General features: G+C 41.9%; 1 protein-coding gene across 2 annotated transcripts in view; it reads left to right on the top strand.

The window, feature by feature from the left end:
• Positions 1–16079, top strand: part of LOC136447958 (uncharacterized) — a 50184-nt gene extending 34105 nt beyond the window's left edge. The window contains exons 3-12 of one of the 2 annotated variants that reach the window (XM_066447109.1): positions 400–444; positions 5708–5804; positions 6372–6485; positions 7214–7309; positions 7673–7810; positions 8308–8403; positions 9057–9213; positions 9807–9910; positions 10289–10484; positions 13237–16079. In XM_066447109.1, the coding sequence (XP_066303206.1) occupies positions 400–444; positions 5708–5804; positions 6372–6485; positions 7214–7309; positions 7673–7810; positions 8308–8403; positions 9057–9213; positions 9807–9910; positions 10289–10484; positions 13237–13781 (1588 nt within the window). In that variant the 3' untranslated portion in view covers positions 13782–16079. The remainder of the gene's footprint in view (positions 1–399; positions 445–5707; positions 5805–6371; positions 6486–7213; positions 7310–7672; positions 7811–8307; positions 8404–9056; positions 9214–9806; positions 9911–10288; positions 10485–13236) is intronic. The other variant, XM_066447110.1, reaches the window with a different exon arrangement.
• Positions 16080–16540: the final 461 nt, after the last annotated feature.

Here is a 16540-nt window from a genome sequence, read left to right as displayed (position 1 = left end):
TTGATATTATATTCATCCTGTTTATTTTAGAACACTGTTAGTTTTGTTTGATTGATGCCATAATGGAGGTCACCGTTTCAACTTTCACCTCTCACCTCACCATCGGTATCCCTGATTTATTATGGAGGTCACCGTTTCAACTTTCACCTCTCACCTCACCATCGGTATCCCTGATTTTATTATGGAGGTCACCGTTTCAACTTTCACCTCTCACCTCATTGTTCTCTACAATCGCTGATATGGCATTCACCCTGTTTTGTCGAGAGGTTGACGACGGACATCTATGTAGTTAAACATTTTTGGGTCCTCGTGTGATTTGACTTGTTTCATGTATTTATAGTAATGGTGTGAAAATAAGTTTGTAACTTATGTTTTTAATATTTCATCTCTATGATGAAGAGCAAAGAGTTTCAAGACAAGTACAGCTCAACGCGAAGATCTAGAGTAAGTAAGCTTAAGAATCAACTTATGATTGTTATTCTTAACCAGTGTTATCAACGGTTAGGAGAGAAATTGCATACCAAATACGTATTCTCCAAGCAGAGGTTTCCCCGGACCGAAACTTCTGCTTGGAGAATACAAAATACGTTGAACAAAGAATAGAATCATTCAACCACGACAATAAGCCTGTCTAACAACAAGGGCTTGTGGTCTATGGTCTAGGTGCGCTCCCATGCGGCCTGAGTAAGAAGTAGCAACCAATTAAGACTACATGGTTCTCTATTTTGTGGACCTTTGTCTCTCAACACTGGTTATTTGGAACAATGTAGTTTACTGTACATTTAGACGATTTAAAGTTCAATCACGAAGGAATCGTCACGGAAATGACTCATGGAAAAGAAAACACAACCAAATGTCACGGCGACCACATCCGGGATTACGTCATGTCCCATTGGCCCACAGCTGTGGTACAGACTTTAATTCTATGGGAAAGTATTGCCAAATATGACATCATTCCTGGATAGAATCACACCATGATCTGACGGTACATGTCCTACATACATACGTGTGTATACATACTACACATGACGATGGGGTTGTTTTCCAGCCTCACAAGGATGAGCCTACATATAGGCCGTGTAAGTGTTGCTGTTAAGAACAGAGCTTCATTTCATTGTAAACTGACCTTTTTAATCAACAATGTCTGTGGCGATTGATAAGGGCAGAACAAAGTGTAATGGGATTCAGGGATGAAATTATTCTAGCTTGCCGACTCACTAACTAACAATCTGTCTGACTGACCAAGTAGCTTCGAAATACCAACAAGTTATTAAAATGCCATCACAAGAGGTTATGTAGTACTGAAAGCTGTAGCGTGCAAACAATAACCGGAGTGTTAGCTTGGGGATAACTTTTGGTAAGGTTGAACAAGGGGCAAAGCCAACGTATTGATGGGGGAAGTTGATGGGGAAACGTGATCCTGAAGATTTAAGAAGAAACGACAGATGAGGGAAAAACACGATTTGCCACCTTCACAGACTAGACGCAAATCACCATATTCCAAATTCTATGAGGAAGCTCTATGCTGACAGCTTCTTTACTAGAACTGTACCTTTAATTCTCTTGATTGCTTCCCTGATAGGTAAATATAACCTTGAACGTTTCAAGTGAAAGGTGAACAGATATCTGTCCTCATAATCCCGGTAGGTGTCCACAATTAGCTCACATTGAGCCTTGTTTTGTGGTGAACGTAGTGAATTAAAAAAAGTGTCAGGACAAGCCCCTCCCCCTCCGGAGACTTGGTTGCTTCGTTGCCGACCCTCTGACCGGAGTGACACGAAAACCTGTCAGGCAGGTGCTGAAGCCAAATAGCGAGGGCTCCTGACGTACGCCAAGATGTCACGGGGGTAGGTCGACATGGAACACGCAGAATCGACCTGACCAGATCTTCCCGGACGTGAATCTTGACGTCAGAAAAGACGCCAAAATGTACGTTTCGCGAGCGAACTTGGTTCTGTCAACGTCAAAACGTCGCACCACCAATGGGACTGTCAGGTAGGAACGCGCCTCCCCCGTAACTATCTTCTAATGAAGAGCCGATTCATGGGGAATGAATTTTTAATGAGATCGGAAAGTTGTCTGGTCGCTACAGCGCCCAAGGGTGACGCAAATGGATTATGATTATTACGGAGATCAAAACAATATTATTTGGATACATTTTATATCATTGTGTTGGGTGGTCTTACCTGTAAGTTTGGGGGATCTCGGGAGTTTTCTAGTTTTGTATGGACCCAGTGAACCTCGAAAAATGGTAGGGAATCTTTTTAAGACACGCTTCGTTGAACGTCTGCTGGTAGAGCTGTTGTAGTTAAATCACAGCCAAACTGTACAATTTTACACACAGACACCCAACGAAATTTACTTCGAGTAGAATGTCATATTTGAATTTGTTTGACGTCACAGGGAATGTCACGTGCAAATAACATGTTTGGGGGTGTGACATCACCAAACGCTGCATATCCTGGAAACTAAAAAGTATGTTTTCATTCCGTTGTTTCTGTATAGAAATATAGAACGAGAAAACATATTTGTCATCATAACAAACGATTCAAAATGGTAGGAGGATTGTAATGTGAAATTGTGCAGAATACAGATTTACATATTTCAAGGTCACGTCACTTCCTATACTTCACGGGTCATTTATGTTAGTGTATCCATAATGATCAACAACAAGAACAGTGTAAGACAACTTCGCGAAACCGCCTACCAAGTATTCTCGTCCATTCAAGAGTATAGTTCTAGGTAACTGAAATAACCGTACTTATGTCCATGTTCAGAATTGTAGTCTATTCGTACACATTTCATGCGTGTCTTCCAAAACAATGGCGCGGTTAGACGGCCGAGAGTTCAAAAGTCAGAATGCTTAAATTTGTTATTCGTTGTCCTGAGTTTGAGTTATGTTTCTGTATTGCATCACTTTTAATATTTGATATCGCATCTGTGAAAGAGGTGAAAGTTCGACTCATTAGTATTAAAGTATGTTGAAACATAGAAAAAATATGAAGCACAAGGTGCTATCATCTTCAAAAAAATTCAAACAATTAACTCCTCGTTTGGAAGTCTTCTTGGAATCCTCATTACCTCAGGTGACCTATTTCCGTATCGTTTAAGATAATCCGAATATCGTTCTACTCTGTTAAGCATGTCGTTTGTATGTTAGGGACAAGTTTTACCGAAGACATTGTTACGACTTATCATAAGTATTGTTATTGCCAGTATTGGTGCATAAACAGTATACACTATTCTAACAGATGCAAAGGGTGATAGCTATAGCTCGTCTGTGGGTACTCTTGAACAATGTTTCCCCTTAAGGGATAGTGCACACCGGTAATTTACCTTTAGTTAATTGTGTATTGAAGATACCACAAAGGGCCACATTCTTGTGCATTTTGCTGTAGCCTAAGGTAAACTGTAGGCTATTTGAACTCCCTGGATTATACAAGGCTAACGAACGAAAATCGCGTTGTTCCTTTTTCAGCTATCTTCCTATTGAGATGAAAAGGGGATGTGGAAATTGGTATTCACAGGTTGAATAGCTTTTTAGAGCTCACTATTGTTATCTGAAAATCGGCGGTGTTAGTATGATTGTAAACAATCTTCACGGAAGACATCCCTATTCTAATCAAAGCTTAACTAGCCTTATAAGTCACAATAAACCAATTTCAGGAGGATTACATGTCTACAAACATGCTTGAAAAATATCTAGACCTAAAGAAGAAGTAAGCCCTTTGGTTTCCACGGAATATTGACGTGAAGAATGGACAGATCAGTCACAATAGAAAGTAAATAATAAGAAGGTAGGGAAAGGTTAAGGAAGGGAAAAAGGACCAAGATGTTGCAATAATCTTGCCACACATCTACACATTGACAAAAGGTGTCATTCTTGTTGAATCTTGGGTGCATTAGTTGAGGATGTGGGGTGAAGGACAATTGGGAAATTTATTACTCCGAGAAGGCAAAACACAACTGGCATTGTTGAAGAACAAGTATGTAGTAGGTAAACGTTTGTTCATGTTTAGAGAATTAAACATGGATATGTTTCCTAGAATGTTGTGACATTTTACAATTAGTACATGTAGAAGCCCATGGGCCAAATTGTGTCCTTTACTACCTAAAAGAGGTGCTAATGTCGTGGATCTTCATAATCTGCAATACGTGAAGTTTGTTTTAAAGTATGACTATGAATGATGGTGCTGTTGACATCTTCAAAACAGATTCCTGTTGAAAAATTAGCATTGTACAGGGAACGCCCATTAATCTGAAAGCAGGGATTGTCAGGAAAATCGACCCCACAATCGATATTATACGGCAGTCATGAAAGCTTTGTAGACCTTGAATGGCAGTCAGCGCTGCAGCTGACGATAAATAATGTCTACTTCACAATCAATGGAACCTCATTGATTATTGTCAATTCTGAAGCTCGCGATGGTCACGAATTGGTTATGGGTACATTATATGACAGTTTATCCAACAATGTCACATCTTGACAATAGAGGCTTTGAGAGAGAACCAACACTTACCCCCTAAAGTATTGTATGCATCTTCAATTCTTTTCTTGTTGTTGTTATTTGTTACAGCAGACAGTCAGTGACTAAGTAAGAGGCGACTCTGGACTCAAAATTAAAAGTATGAAACACAGCAAAACTCTAAAAACACACAATGGTGACATGGCAGACGAATATGAAGTTATTACTATTAGCCGGTCGACTACCACTACTCCTACCGTTGTTGTCAGTGTGGAATGTCTCGAGAATATGTGTTTACTTTACTGAGGGGTTGCTCCAAATCCGCGGATCTCTGCATTCGCCCGAGGGAAGATATGTCGATAAGGGTCATAAGGATCTCAGTCCTCTTCTCCTTAGTACGGAGTTATAAGAATGAACAAGTGGTTTATCAGCAATATATCTGTTGGCAGCTTGGTAGCGCAGCCACTGTCACCGTGAATGGAATGTAAACTGAATATAAGTATGATTCAAAGTCAGAATTGTAAAATACAACAAAGTCTAAAAACAGACAACAGTGACATGGCAGACGGCATTACCCCTATTAGCATGTGGACAACTACTTCCACTACCACCAAATGTTGAATGTTTTAACTCCGGATAATCTGTTTTTACTGCAATGAGAGGCTGCTCCAAATCCGATGATCTCCGCATTCGCTCGAGGGAAGATATGTTGATAAGGGTGATAAGGATCTCAGTCCTCTTCTCCTTAGAACTGACCAAGTTGAATGAATGAGTGGTTTATCAGCAATGTATCCGTTGATATTGCCCTCTGGTGGCAGCCTCTGACACTGTGAATGGTATGTAAGCTAAATATAACTAACAGCTACACTAAATCTAGGCCAAACGACCTGCACGTGCAAGCAAACGTGGCCAACAGACGCTATCTGTTCAAGGATACATTTCTATTGTTTGTTACGACAGGTTGAAAAAGCCCGAGGCTGACCGATTGTTTGTGAGATGCTGACCCGGCAAAATGCACAGCAAAAGACACGGTGACATAACCAAGCAACAGTCTCTAGCAGAGCGTACGATGTAAGATAAACCATTATTTCCTTCACATGTATTCTTCCTATCTACCTCTAGGTTCCACTGGTGGCGTAGACGTTGCAGTACATGGAACAACGTTACCAATGGTAACACAACTGATGTTCTAGTAAGCAGTCGGATGTGTAATTGTTGTGTTTTTGTGATTTTTTCTTCAGGACTGGCAAGACGGCGTTTGCCGACCACAAGTTTGTGGTCCCGACCGTAGACCCGCAGACCAAGGTCTTAATGTGCACGGAGCATCGGGAAGAAAAGGTATGTGTGTTGTCCATTGTAGTTGATAAGAAATAGCTCCTCATTAACATGTATGGCTCTCCACTTAACATCTTACGATAAGTTCTGATAACGATTAGGATCATCATGCATGATAATGTCACTTGTTGCAAAGCAAATCTTCCATGCCCCTATCATATGCGCAACGTAACTGCTATCAAAGAAAAATGACAATCATGTTAAGACGAGCCTACGACCGGAGGCTGCGTGTTTTGTAGAAGACTCAATCACGTTAGATAATAACCCATTCGAGCTTTGCCCTGTATATTAGCCATTAGCATAATTCTTCTCCCTAAAAGACTGCTTTACCTTTGTTTTACTCCGTATAGTGAGCTTTGCAACCTGACCAGACAAGCATTTATGTCTTAAGTTTCAATGTCTTAAACGTGCAGACCTGCTATTAAAGAAGACTTATGCTTCTAAAGATCAAACTCTTCAGTGATACCGAAGGTCATAAAAATTGAGCAGACAAGCTTTTAAGTTTCAATGTCTTAAACGCTTTCCATAAGTGCAAACCCGCTCTTAAAGACCGCTTATGCTCCTTGAAAGGTGAACCTGTTCTGTGTGACTGACGACACGCCGGTGTGTTCCCTGTGTAAGCTGGTGGGCAGACACAAGGAACACGAGGTCAAGCCGCTCGAGATCACCTACAACGAGCAAAAGGTGAGGAAACCTCAGGGACGTTATTTACACAATTTCTAATACAGAATAATCCAATATTCACTTACTAGTGAGTTGATGGGATGGAACTCTTCTATGCTATTAATATACAAGAACAATACTCCAATCTTCTCTCAAGGCTTGAAGCTTACTAGTGAATTGATGGGATGTCAAAAGGTGAGGAAACGTTCTGAGATATTATTATGATATCCCTTTGCTACTGAATTTTAGAGATAGCACCTTTTTATCTCAATTATTCACTAGAAGTAGAATAATTTTCCCTTACTAAAATGAATGAGATAGCTCGCTTCCATTCCATTGATTCGCCACAAGAATAATCACTGTTACTAGTGAATTATTGAGACAGCACCACTCTATCTCACGATTCACTAGAATGAGAATTCCATCTTTTCTCATGGGTGAATCAATGACGCCCTTCTATCTCATTAAGACGAATTCAGTCTTCTTACAGTGAATTAATGGGATAGTGCTAGTCCATCTCATTTAGCCAGAAGAATAAAATCTTCCCTAACTACTAAATCAATGATGCTTCATTTTATCTCATTACTTCAAAAGAAGAATTTCATTGATTTACTAGAGACTAGCTGTGGTGTAGTACTAGTGCTGTTGGGTGTGTTTGTTATATCAGTTTGTTGTTGGGAGTTAGCAATATATTGTATTATTAACGTGTCATGTAATCCAAATTGACAAATTTATACCATATTGTACAGGAGAAACTTGCCAAGGATGTGCAGGAGTTGGTGGGCATCAACACGGAAATGGTGCACTACATCGCCAAGTTGCGGTCGCTCTGTGAAATGGTGGAGGTACGTATACGTGTTTTATGACTTATGTTGTACAATGGTTGAACCTTTGACCCAGTACAAAGAAAGATCACTCACCATATGAGTTTTCATGTGCGGTACACTTATGAGTGAGGGTGTTTCTATAGCTCAATGGGTGGGGGCTCAAAGTTGTTAACGTTAACTGGGAGATAACGGTTCAATCCTGGGCAGCACGCTGGAGACGGGTTCTTTTTGCTGTCTTTCGGTTAAGCATGTCTGGGCAGTTGGTATCTGCGTACCACTTACTGTGTCAGTGTATAGGACAAGTGAAAATGTGTTTTCTGTTAAGACTTACCCTGCATTTTCAATGACTCTAGTTGAAGTTGCTCTTTTTCTGTCCTTCAGCAAAACTTTTCGAAGATGGAGGCGTCAGTGAAGGACGAGTTCTCTCGGCTGAGGATGATCGTGGATGAGCGGGAGAAGGCCATGGTGGGGAAGCTGCATGACGAGAAGGAGAGACGAGTGGAGGACAGAAAGCAACAGGTAATGCAAGTATTTTTATTGATTGATTGATTGATTGATTGATTGATTGATTGATTGATTTTGCTGATTAACACGCACAGCCAGGGCTGCCCAACTAGCCTGTGGCTATTACAAAGGGCTAGCCCTGCTGACAAAAACAAGACATTACAATGTAGTACAGTACAGTACATGTACATAAAAAATATTGTATATAAATGATTTAAAATAATGTCTATAATGGTATCTAGATCGAGATGTCAGGGACAGTGTGTGATTGATTGACTTGAGTGTGCTACATACCTCTATAATAGTGAATGGCTTCATCAGTTTGTCAATCAAATGGCTACATGTATGAAAAGATTTTCTTTACACACAATGCTGAGATGCTTACCTGCCAACGTTTCGACAGTCCTGCTTTTACCTTTCTCAAGGCAATACTGACTGGTTCTGTGCCTATAGTTAGCTATAGTAAGTAAATAGAAGATAATCATTCATCTGAGTATCTGTTTGATTCCCAGGTTGCAGTTTATAGGAAAACGCTAGAGGGCACCACTGCAGCAGTAACGTACGCACAGGAGGCACTCAAGGAACCAAACGAAGGCTGCTTTTTACAGGTAATGACGTCACCACTGATTAGATTGATAATGCAATGTTTCAAGCTAGACGAACATATGCTTGTCTAAGCCTACAGTTTTTTTTCTCAGTCTTTATCAGAAATCATTTAAGTAAGATGATGGACTTAAGGGAGGATCAGACGTTAATACCTTGGTAAACGCCGGAGGCTCACAAGGCACCACGGGATCGCCATGGCTCTATCGCATATCCTCCCGATTTGTGGTTGTTGAGTGACCAAGAACAGCTGGCCCTGTCCGTGGCAATGAAACTATAACTGTTTTCTTTCTATTTATGTTAGGTATTCACTCATTAAAATCATGTGACTCCAATGAGGTTTCAGTTGTTACACTGACGGTGTTGTATTGCCATATAATGTCAAAGACGTCAAAATCCAAAAGTAACATTTAAAGCATCCAACGCACTTAACTTATCGAAAAGAGTAGGGGTGACCCTGTGTGCTTGGAAAATTGGGGACGCACCTTCACGGTCCATGCCTTTTCTTACGTTTCTTGATGACCAATGATGTCCACATGTCCACAAGGCACAGACTCCTTCCAATTGCCTTAAGAACCGGTATGTTTATTATTATGCTTCTTGCACCATACTGCATATCATTGATCTCTATCTCATAACCTCGTATCCCCTTCTCTAGACATCTAAGGCCATCAGAAAGAGAGTTCGGATGGCGGTAGACTCTGCCCCATCGCTGCAGTCGTCCACAGAACTGGTGGATCAGCTGCAGCTCAAACACTTCCAGATCGACTTCTCCAACCTGGTGCCCATGCTCGGACAGCTAGACTTCCTCAAACGTAAGTTTCCCACTCAGTATCTAGTTTCTGCTACACTCCCTAGGTCGCTGGAAAATACTCAGGTCGCATACTATATTCCCCGGCCTCCCAACTCCTCTGGCATGTTATTTGTGTATTTCTCCAATTTCTGCTATTTTTCCAGCGACCTAGGGAGGCTTGTAAAGACTACTCATTATCATCAATGCGGGTCAACTACCCGGATCAAGTACACACCATCTTTCCAATCGTTCCGATCATCCCATAATGCTTTTGCTCCTCTTCATGAACCTCGACATCACTGGTAGTTCGATCAATGTAATTAAGGCTGACGAGGGAATAACCAAATGACCTTGACCTCCAAAGTAATAACAGCTCGCTCGCCAGTCAGATTTCACTACGTTAACGTGTGCCAAAAATGATATTAGTTTTTATAACAGTGGACTAGCTAGCCCCTTCTGTAGTGCTTGCAGAGATGTGTGGCTCAAAAGCGGCCCTACGCATCATATGTGAAACTAACTTACAGCGCAAAAAGAAAGAAAAGTATCATCTATGTATGTTGGTATATGGTAACAGGTTACTTCTTATCGCTTATGGATATGCTATTTTTGTTCCAGTTCCGAGTACTCCCGAGTTCCTGACAGACCAGTGCTATGCGGAGGAGAGCTCAGTGTACCTCAGATGGCACTGTAAAGACGTTTCCGCATTTGATACATATCAGGTAAACCACGCCACTGTTTCCTGTACTTGCTATTAGTTTTACGTAGTTATTAGTTAATATAAACGGCGTTATTGTTTTCTGTCTGTGTGTATGTTAGTTTCTCCTGGTAGTTGGTCCGTGTCCAAATTTGTTCCTTAGGCATGCAGGAAATTGATGTTACTGTTGATGACATCAAGAACCCAGCGATGGCATGTGAGAGTGGATCATATAATATGTGCGATGGAAATGACTGTGTTATATATTTTGTCAAGATGTCTAAGATAATCCATATATTTCACGAAGGTATGAGATCTTCTATATCTGGTTTTCCTTCTTGCTTCGGGAATAGTTTAGTATACCCAAGCGAGCTAACGTTGTGTTCCCTGACCATTCTCGCAGGTGCAATACGCCCGGTCCTACGCGTCCAGTGCAATCGTCAGCTCCATCTACAAGACCATATCCGACATCAGCGACGTCAGGAGGACCATCTCGGGTCTGCAGCCGGACACACAGTACACGTTCTTCGTGCGGGCAGTCAACAAGGCCGGCCAGACACCGAGAAGCGAAGGCTTGAAGATTAGGACCAAAACTGCAGGTAACATACTTTTGACGAAATTTTAGTGATAGCACACAACAAAAAAGTTTTCGAGACGTACTCTGTCTCTTCTTCAATCTGGTAAGTCAGATCTCATATTTGCTCTTCTCATGTGATAAGAGACAGTTGTATACAGGCTTGAGATAGTGACGTGCCATGTCCCTGTTTAAGGTGCTACGTTGTCTACGGATGTGGATAGCCTCCCTCATACCCCTTGCAAACCAGTCAGAACCCTGATCAAGTGCTTTTACATTGCCCCAGTCTATCATATAATTCTCCTTGCAGGTAATATCATTGACACTACCCTCTCAGGGTTAAAGTTGGCAAGGGGGTGTTGTGGGGTTAGGGTTGTGGGCTTAGAATTTAAAGGCTGAGTAACAAGATAAGGACCAAAACTGCAATAAACATCATTGATATCATCTTCTGGACATCTTAGAGCTTAATGTGGCAAGGTGGCCTTGTGGTTAGAGTTGTTGACATAAGGTTGAGTACCAAGCTTCGGCTAGGGACGTCCTTTCGGATGGGACCGTGAGCCTTGAGAGAAACATCTCGAGCACGATAAGGAGAACCAACCACACTCGTTGAAAGGTGTATGGGTCCATCCTGGTGTGAGTTGATCAAACCTTACAGTCCGGTCTTGCGCAGCTTGTACTTACTGTACAAAACTGGTGTGTTACGCCTGAAGGTGTTTTTGTTCGTTTTGCGAAACAAACAAATTCACTAGTTAAGGAGGAACCCCTCCACTGAATGGTCCCAGTTCACACTGTCGCGAGCTAGTCGTTGCCATGTGGGGCCCAGGTGTTTGACAAGGTTTGTCTTTCCACCTTTTGCATTGTCGCCCTCTCTGTCTTTTCCATTGTCGTGGTGTCCCCTCAGATGGCCCACTTATTGTCTTGCACCATAAAGGTGACGTACCCCTCAAAATTAAGAAACGTAACACTCATAGGACGTGTAAATATCCGTTGAAATATCTACATCTGTACAGGACTGATTTGGATCGCACACATGTACTGTACAGTTTGACAAGTATGAGAGGTGACATTCAAAACATGACTGGTGACACTAAAGGGACGCGTTAACAGCTGGGAGCTATCAACGTCACAACAATTATGAAGTCAATTACTCAAGAGTAGCGTTACGTTTGCTCCTAACGTTGAGTTCACATTCCTGGTCTAAGGTTTATGGGTGTATGCCAATTGTTGGTAACCGCACCTGTCACAGCGGACGTAGATCAAGCAGGATGATACCCTGGCTGTACCCGTGGGGAAACCTGTATGTAGAAAAAAACACAGCCTACGTTATTACGTGCACGGCCTACGTGAACTGTAGCACATCAGTAGACATGTTTACAATTAGTACAAGCAGTCGCCAAATTCTCCAATCTGTACGACATTAGTTTTTCACCTTTTTCGGGCAACGATTTCGTCAAGAATGACATTGTCCTTGTAGTTATAGACAATAACAATTCCTAAAGTGTTTTGTCGGTCATTACCTTCGCAAAGAAAGCATATAAACATGTTAACAAGCAGTCGCCAAATTTTCCAATCTGAACGACATTTTGGGCTACGATTTCGTCAACAATGACCTTGTCCTTGTAGTTATAGACAATAACAATTCCTAAACTTTTGTCGGTCATTACCTTCGCCAAGAAAGCATATAAACATGTTAACAAGCAGTCGCCAAATTTTCCAATCTGTACGACATTTTGGGCTACGATTTCGTCAACAATGCCCTTGCCCTTGTAGCTTTAGACAATAACAATTCCCGAAGTGTTTTGTCGGTCATTACCTTCGCCAAGTAAACATATAAACATGTTAACAAGCAGTCGCCAAATTTTCCAATCTGTTCGACATTTTGGGCTACGATTTCGTCAACAATGACCTTGCCCTTGTAGCTATAGACAATAACAATTCCCGAAGTGTTTTGTCGGTCATTACCTTCGCCAAGTAAACATATAAACATGTTTACAAGCAGTCGCCAAATTCTCCAATCTGTACAACGTCAGGTGTTAGGTTTTCCGACTTTTCGGGCAAATATTTCATCAACAATGTCCCTGAAGAGCGGCCCACGGAGTTATCAACAGTAAAAATTCCTAAAGTGTTCTTGTCGGTCATGAATCAAAGTTCATTGAACTTGCAGACAGAAACATCCAACACTGACATGTAATGTTGAAATTCCGGGTTTCCCAGAGGTTGACCAATGAAGCCTCATGACGTAAAACATAATCTTTGTACTGAAGAGCACAAGCTGCATACCCGGACTGATTTATCTGACCCACTCACACCGGGTTTTACCTCTACCCTCCTTTCGATAAGTGTGCTGGGTTTAACGTGCTTAACGCGGGGCTCCCCTCAAACACGGGACCTCCATTTAACATCCTATCCAATGGGCAACCCTAGCCGAAGATAGGTACTGACTCATTTTCGCCGTCGTGTGAGGAAAATGGTGCAAAGTGCCTTTCTCAAGGGCACAACAACCGGACCTGTCAGGGATTCGAACTCAGTACCTCCAGGTTCTGAGTCAACAACCCTAACTACAAAGCCACCGTGCCAGCACAGTAGAATACTGAAAACAACAGAACACCACTGTATGATGTTAACCTTCATCCAAGGCCTTACCCACAACAAACGGTTTAAATGCTTGCAATTCTAAGGTCTTAATGTGTTAGCTTTCTTTAAGAAGGTAAAAAGGAAGACCATGAAAACGAACGCTGGCTAACCAATGCTTTTTTTGTGTGTGTATTTTTCTACAGCGTTCAAGTTCACGCTGGATCCTGACACGGCTCACCCAGACCTGGACATCTCCGACGACGGCTGCTCGGTCACGTATGACTCGGCCGGATCGTCACGCCGAAATGTCCCGACGCGTCCCGAGCGCTTCACGGATTACGTCGCCGTTCTGGGGAACGCCGTGGTCAGCCAGGGGCGCCACTACTGGGAGATCGACGTCAGCAGGAGTAGGGGGTACAGGATCGGCGTGGCGTACAGATCCACCCCGAGGAACGAGTACATCGGGAGCAACAACTCCTCCTGGGCCATACAGTGCCACAACAAGAGATTCGCGCTGTGGCATCAGAACAAATCACAGACCATCCAGCTTTCCTCGCCGCCGTCTAAGATCGGTATACTGGTGGACTTCTCGTCGGGAACCCTGACGTGTATAACCATGTCTCAACCAGGGAACAAGCAACAGATATACTCCTTCCAGACGAAGTTTAGAGAGTCCCTATGCCCGGCGTTCGCTGTTTGGGACAACTGTTTAACTGTCATCTCTGGTCTACCTACACCAACCATCTAGACTACACTTAGAGGCGACCAATCCCTATGTGCAAATGTTCACAGAAGAGGCAATGTATATTCAAGCAGATGTTAGGTTCATTTTATACGTGTTTCAGGTGGTGCTTTTCTCCACGAATAGTGACGCACACTGTAGGAAAAATGAGTCACCTGAAAGATGTACCAAATACACATCTTTTTGAATTTTACTGCGATGTAAAACATCTTCGAATTCATCTTAAGGAGTAGAGAAAACAACTGTAGGATCTTGTCTATCTTTTTGTTACAATAGCTTTTACTAGGGGCAGTCTTCTGAGTGCGCCTGCTACGCAAAAGGGCTTCCTTGTACAGATACGCTGCTATAAAATGACAACAATTGTGCAAAATATATTCCTAGACTAAACTCTACAGCAAACTGGCTTACCGCTGTTGAGATACTGTATTTAGGGTGACGGCGCATGGGAGTTTGATAGATATAGTACAGTCAAGACTGTGCAATACTGTATGTAATTGTGGCAGAACAAACGCCTGGGCAGAATTTGTACTGTGCAACAATATAGAAGTGTAAAGCTTTAGGGATAAGGGGTGGAGCATAACGTTTTCTTAGCTGTACATATGTACGAACTGTTAACAATTAGCCATAAACTGGTAATCCTGTACGGTAATAAAGAAGTGCTGTACAGTAAAATCAGCCTTGTGAATTATCAAAGCAAATAGGGCTGCCAGATGCTAGCTTTTGTACAAGATTTAACATCGTCACCTCATTATATTTGTCAAAAACCCATGTCAAAAAAAAAACTGTTAAGTGTAGATTTTTGTAAGGAATGCCAAGATACATATTGTCAAAAATGGCTACCTAGGAGGTTGGTCATTCGAAATCAGGGCATGTTAGTTCAGTTTGTTACGTTCTAGCTCATGTTTTATCATACCACGTTTCTTTGTTACTAAATGACCAAAGCTAGCTAAATCTCACAAGCCATCATCCTTAATTGCTTACGTTGCTGTCGAAACAATTCGAGATACAGAACAATACGTCGATGGGCGTTTCCAACAAATGTAGAAATCTTCCCAATGTTGAGAAATTCACGAGAACGGTTCGAAAGGAATGCACACATTGAATGTGAGAGAGAGAGATTGTAAATTGACGAAGTTGATGAAGTGAGAGAAAATATGAGGGGAATGGAACTGAATGAAGGAATAAAAAAGCCATGAAAGAGTGCTGCAAGAAGTGCTGACATGTATATGACAGAGAAATGTGTAGATTTGATTCAAGTAGTTATAGGATTCTTGTGACAGCAAAGAGTCTCTAGTTGTTGGACATCATGTGCCTAACTCATACTTGGTGCAGTAAATATCAGAAAAGTAGATTTTACGGTTAGACTGAAGTTGTTGCGTCCTGCATTCGATGAACTGGTAATAAGGAAGTTCATGGTTGCAACTGCGCAGCGACATGCATTCTGCGTCATAGGTCAAAGGTGAAGGCACCAGAGACATGAATAAGACACGTCTGGACATACATTATACATGGTCTAGACAAGAACTTTTAGGGTCTTGCCTTTGAAATATTACCCACAATGCATTTCACTGCACATGCGCAGATAGAACCACGAACCCCCTTATTCAAGTTGTCAGCTCATGGCTATTTGTGTTAAGGCTCAGGGCGAAAGGAAAATGTCTTACGTAATAATGAGATGTGACAATTTCAGGGATGACCTTTATGCTTCAAATGATGTGCCTTCCCTGGATTACAGAACATTCTTAGGAAAAGAAATAGACAAGAAATGGAATAAATCGTCAAGCTTTTCGAACACAGACATCTTGATTATATGTACATGTAGTCAATCGATCGTAAAACAGTAAACAATAAGTTACGCCAAAAATAATTACTCATCAAGCAACTGGATAAGATTTTGAAAAATCTTATCCAGTTGCTTGAGTAATTATTTTTTGAAAAATCTTATCCAGTTGCTTGAGTAATTATTTTTGGCGTATCTTATTACCTGGATGTCTAACCTTCATCAAGTTGATAAGTTGCCTACCATGGTGCCTGGGGTTTCTTGGTCATCATAAGGAGATTCCAAATGTGCTTCTAGCTACTCAATCCGCTGTCAAAACATCTAGTTTCTCCTCTTCTGGCTGACGTTTTAGTTGGCTGTTGTAGTGTCTTGGCAGGCTGAGATCTAATACAGGAGAACCGAACAACCATTGCTCTGAATGTGATTATTATCAAGCTTAAATAGACTGCAAGTATTCATGCCTTTCTCGTTGGATGCTGCTGTCATCAGCAACAATGTCAAGAATAAAACTGTCGTACAAAGCACCGTGTGTTCATCTTATTCATGGTCAGTCAACATAACAGTCTTTTCGGGGCATAACTATGGCATGGGTTAGATGGCTCCTGATTTCGGAGCCTGTTTGAGGGTATAGGAGTAGGTTAAGGTGGTCCTATAGCCTTTTTTGAGGCCGTAGGACAGTGGATTGTTATCCACTGTGTCTATGGCGCGGTATTGGAAGGCCACCCTTCTCCTTCCACCGCCTTTTATATATCCACAGCCAAAGTCAGATACCCATTTCATTTACACCTGGGTAGAGTGAGAAAAGTCGTGCAAAGTGCCTTTCCCAAGGACACAACATCTGGTCACCAGTTGCCCAATGGGAATAAGTAACTCTCCCTGACAAAACTAGGCTGTAGCCGCGTCAGGTTAATTGTCCATGAAAGCCCAATTTGAGAACGAGGGTAGGAGGATACTGTCCTTGGCAAAGTGCACTGACCCGCTCACT

This window comes from Branchiostoma lanceolatum, chromosome 13, assembly GCF_035083965.1.
Source record: "Branchiostoma lanceolatum isolate klBraLanc5 chromosome 13, klBraLanc5.hap2, whole genome shotgun sequence".
Classification (NCBI taxonomy): Eukaryota; Metazoa; Chordata; class Leptocardii; order Amphioxiformes; family Branchiostomatidae; genus Branchiostoma; species Branchiostoma lanceolatum.
Note: the sequence above shows the minus strand (reverse complement) of the source record. Positions and strands in the feature narration are given on the sequence as shown.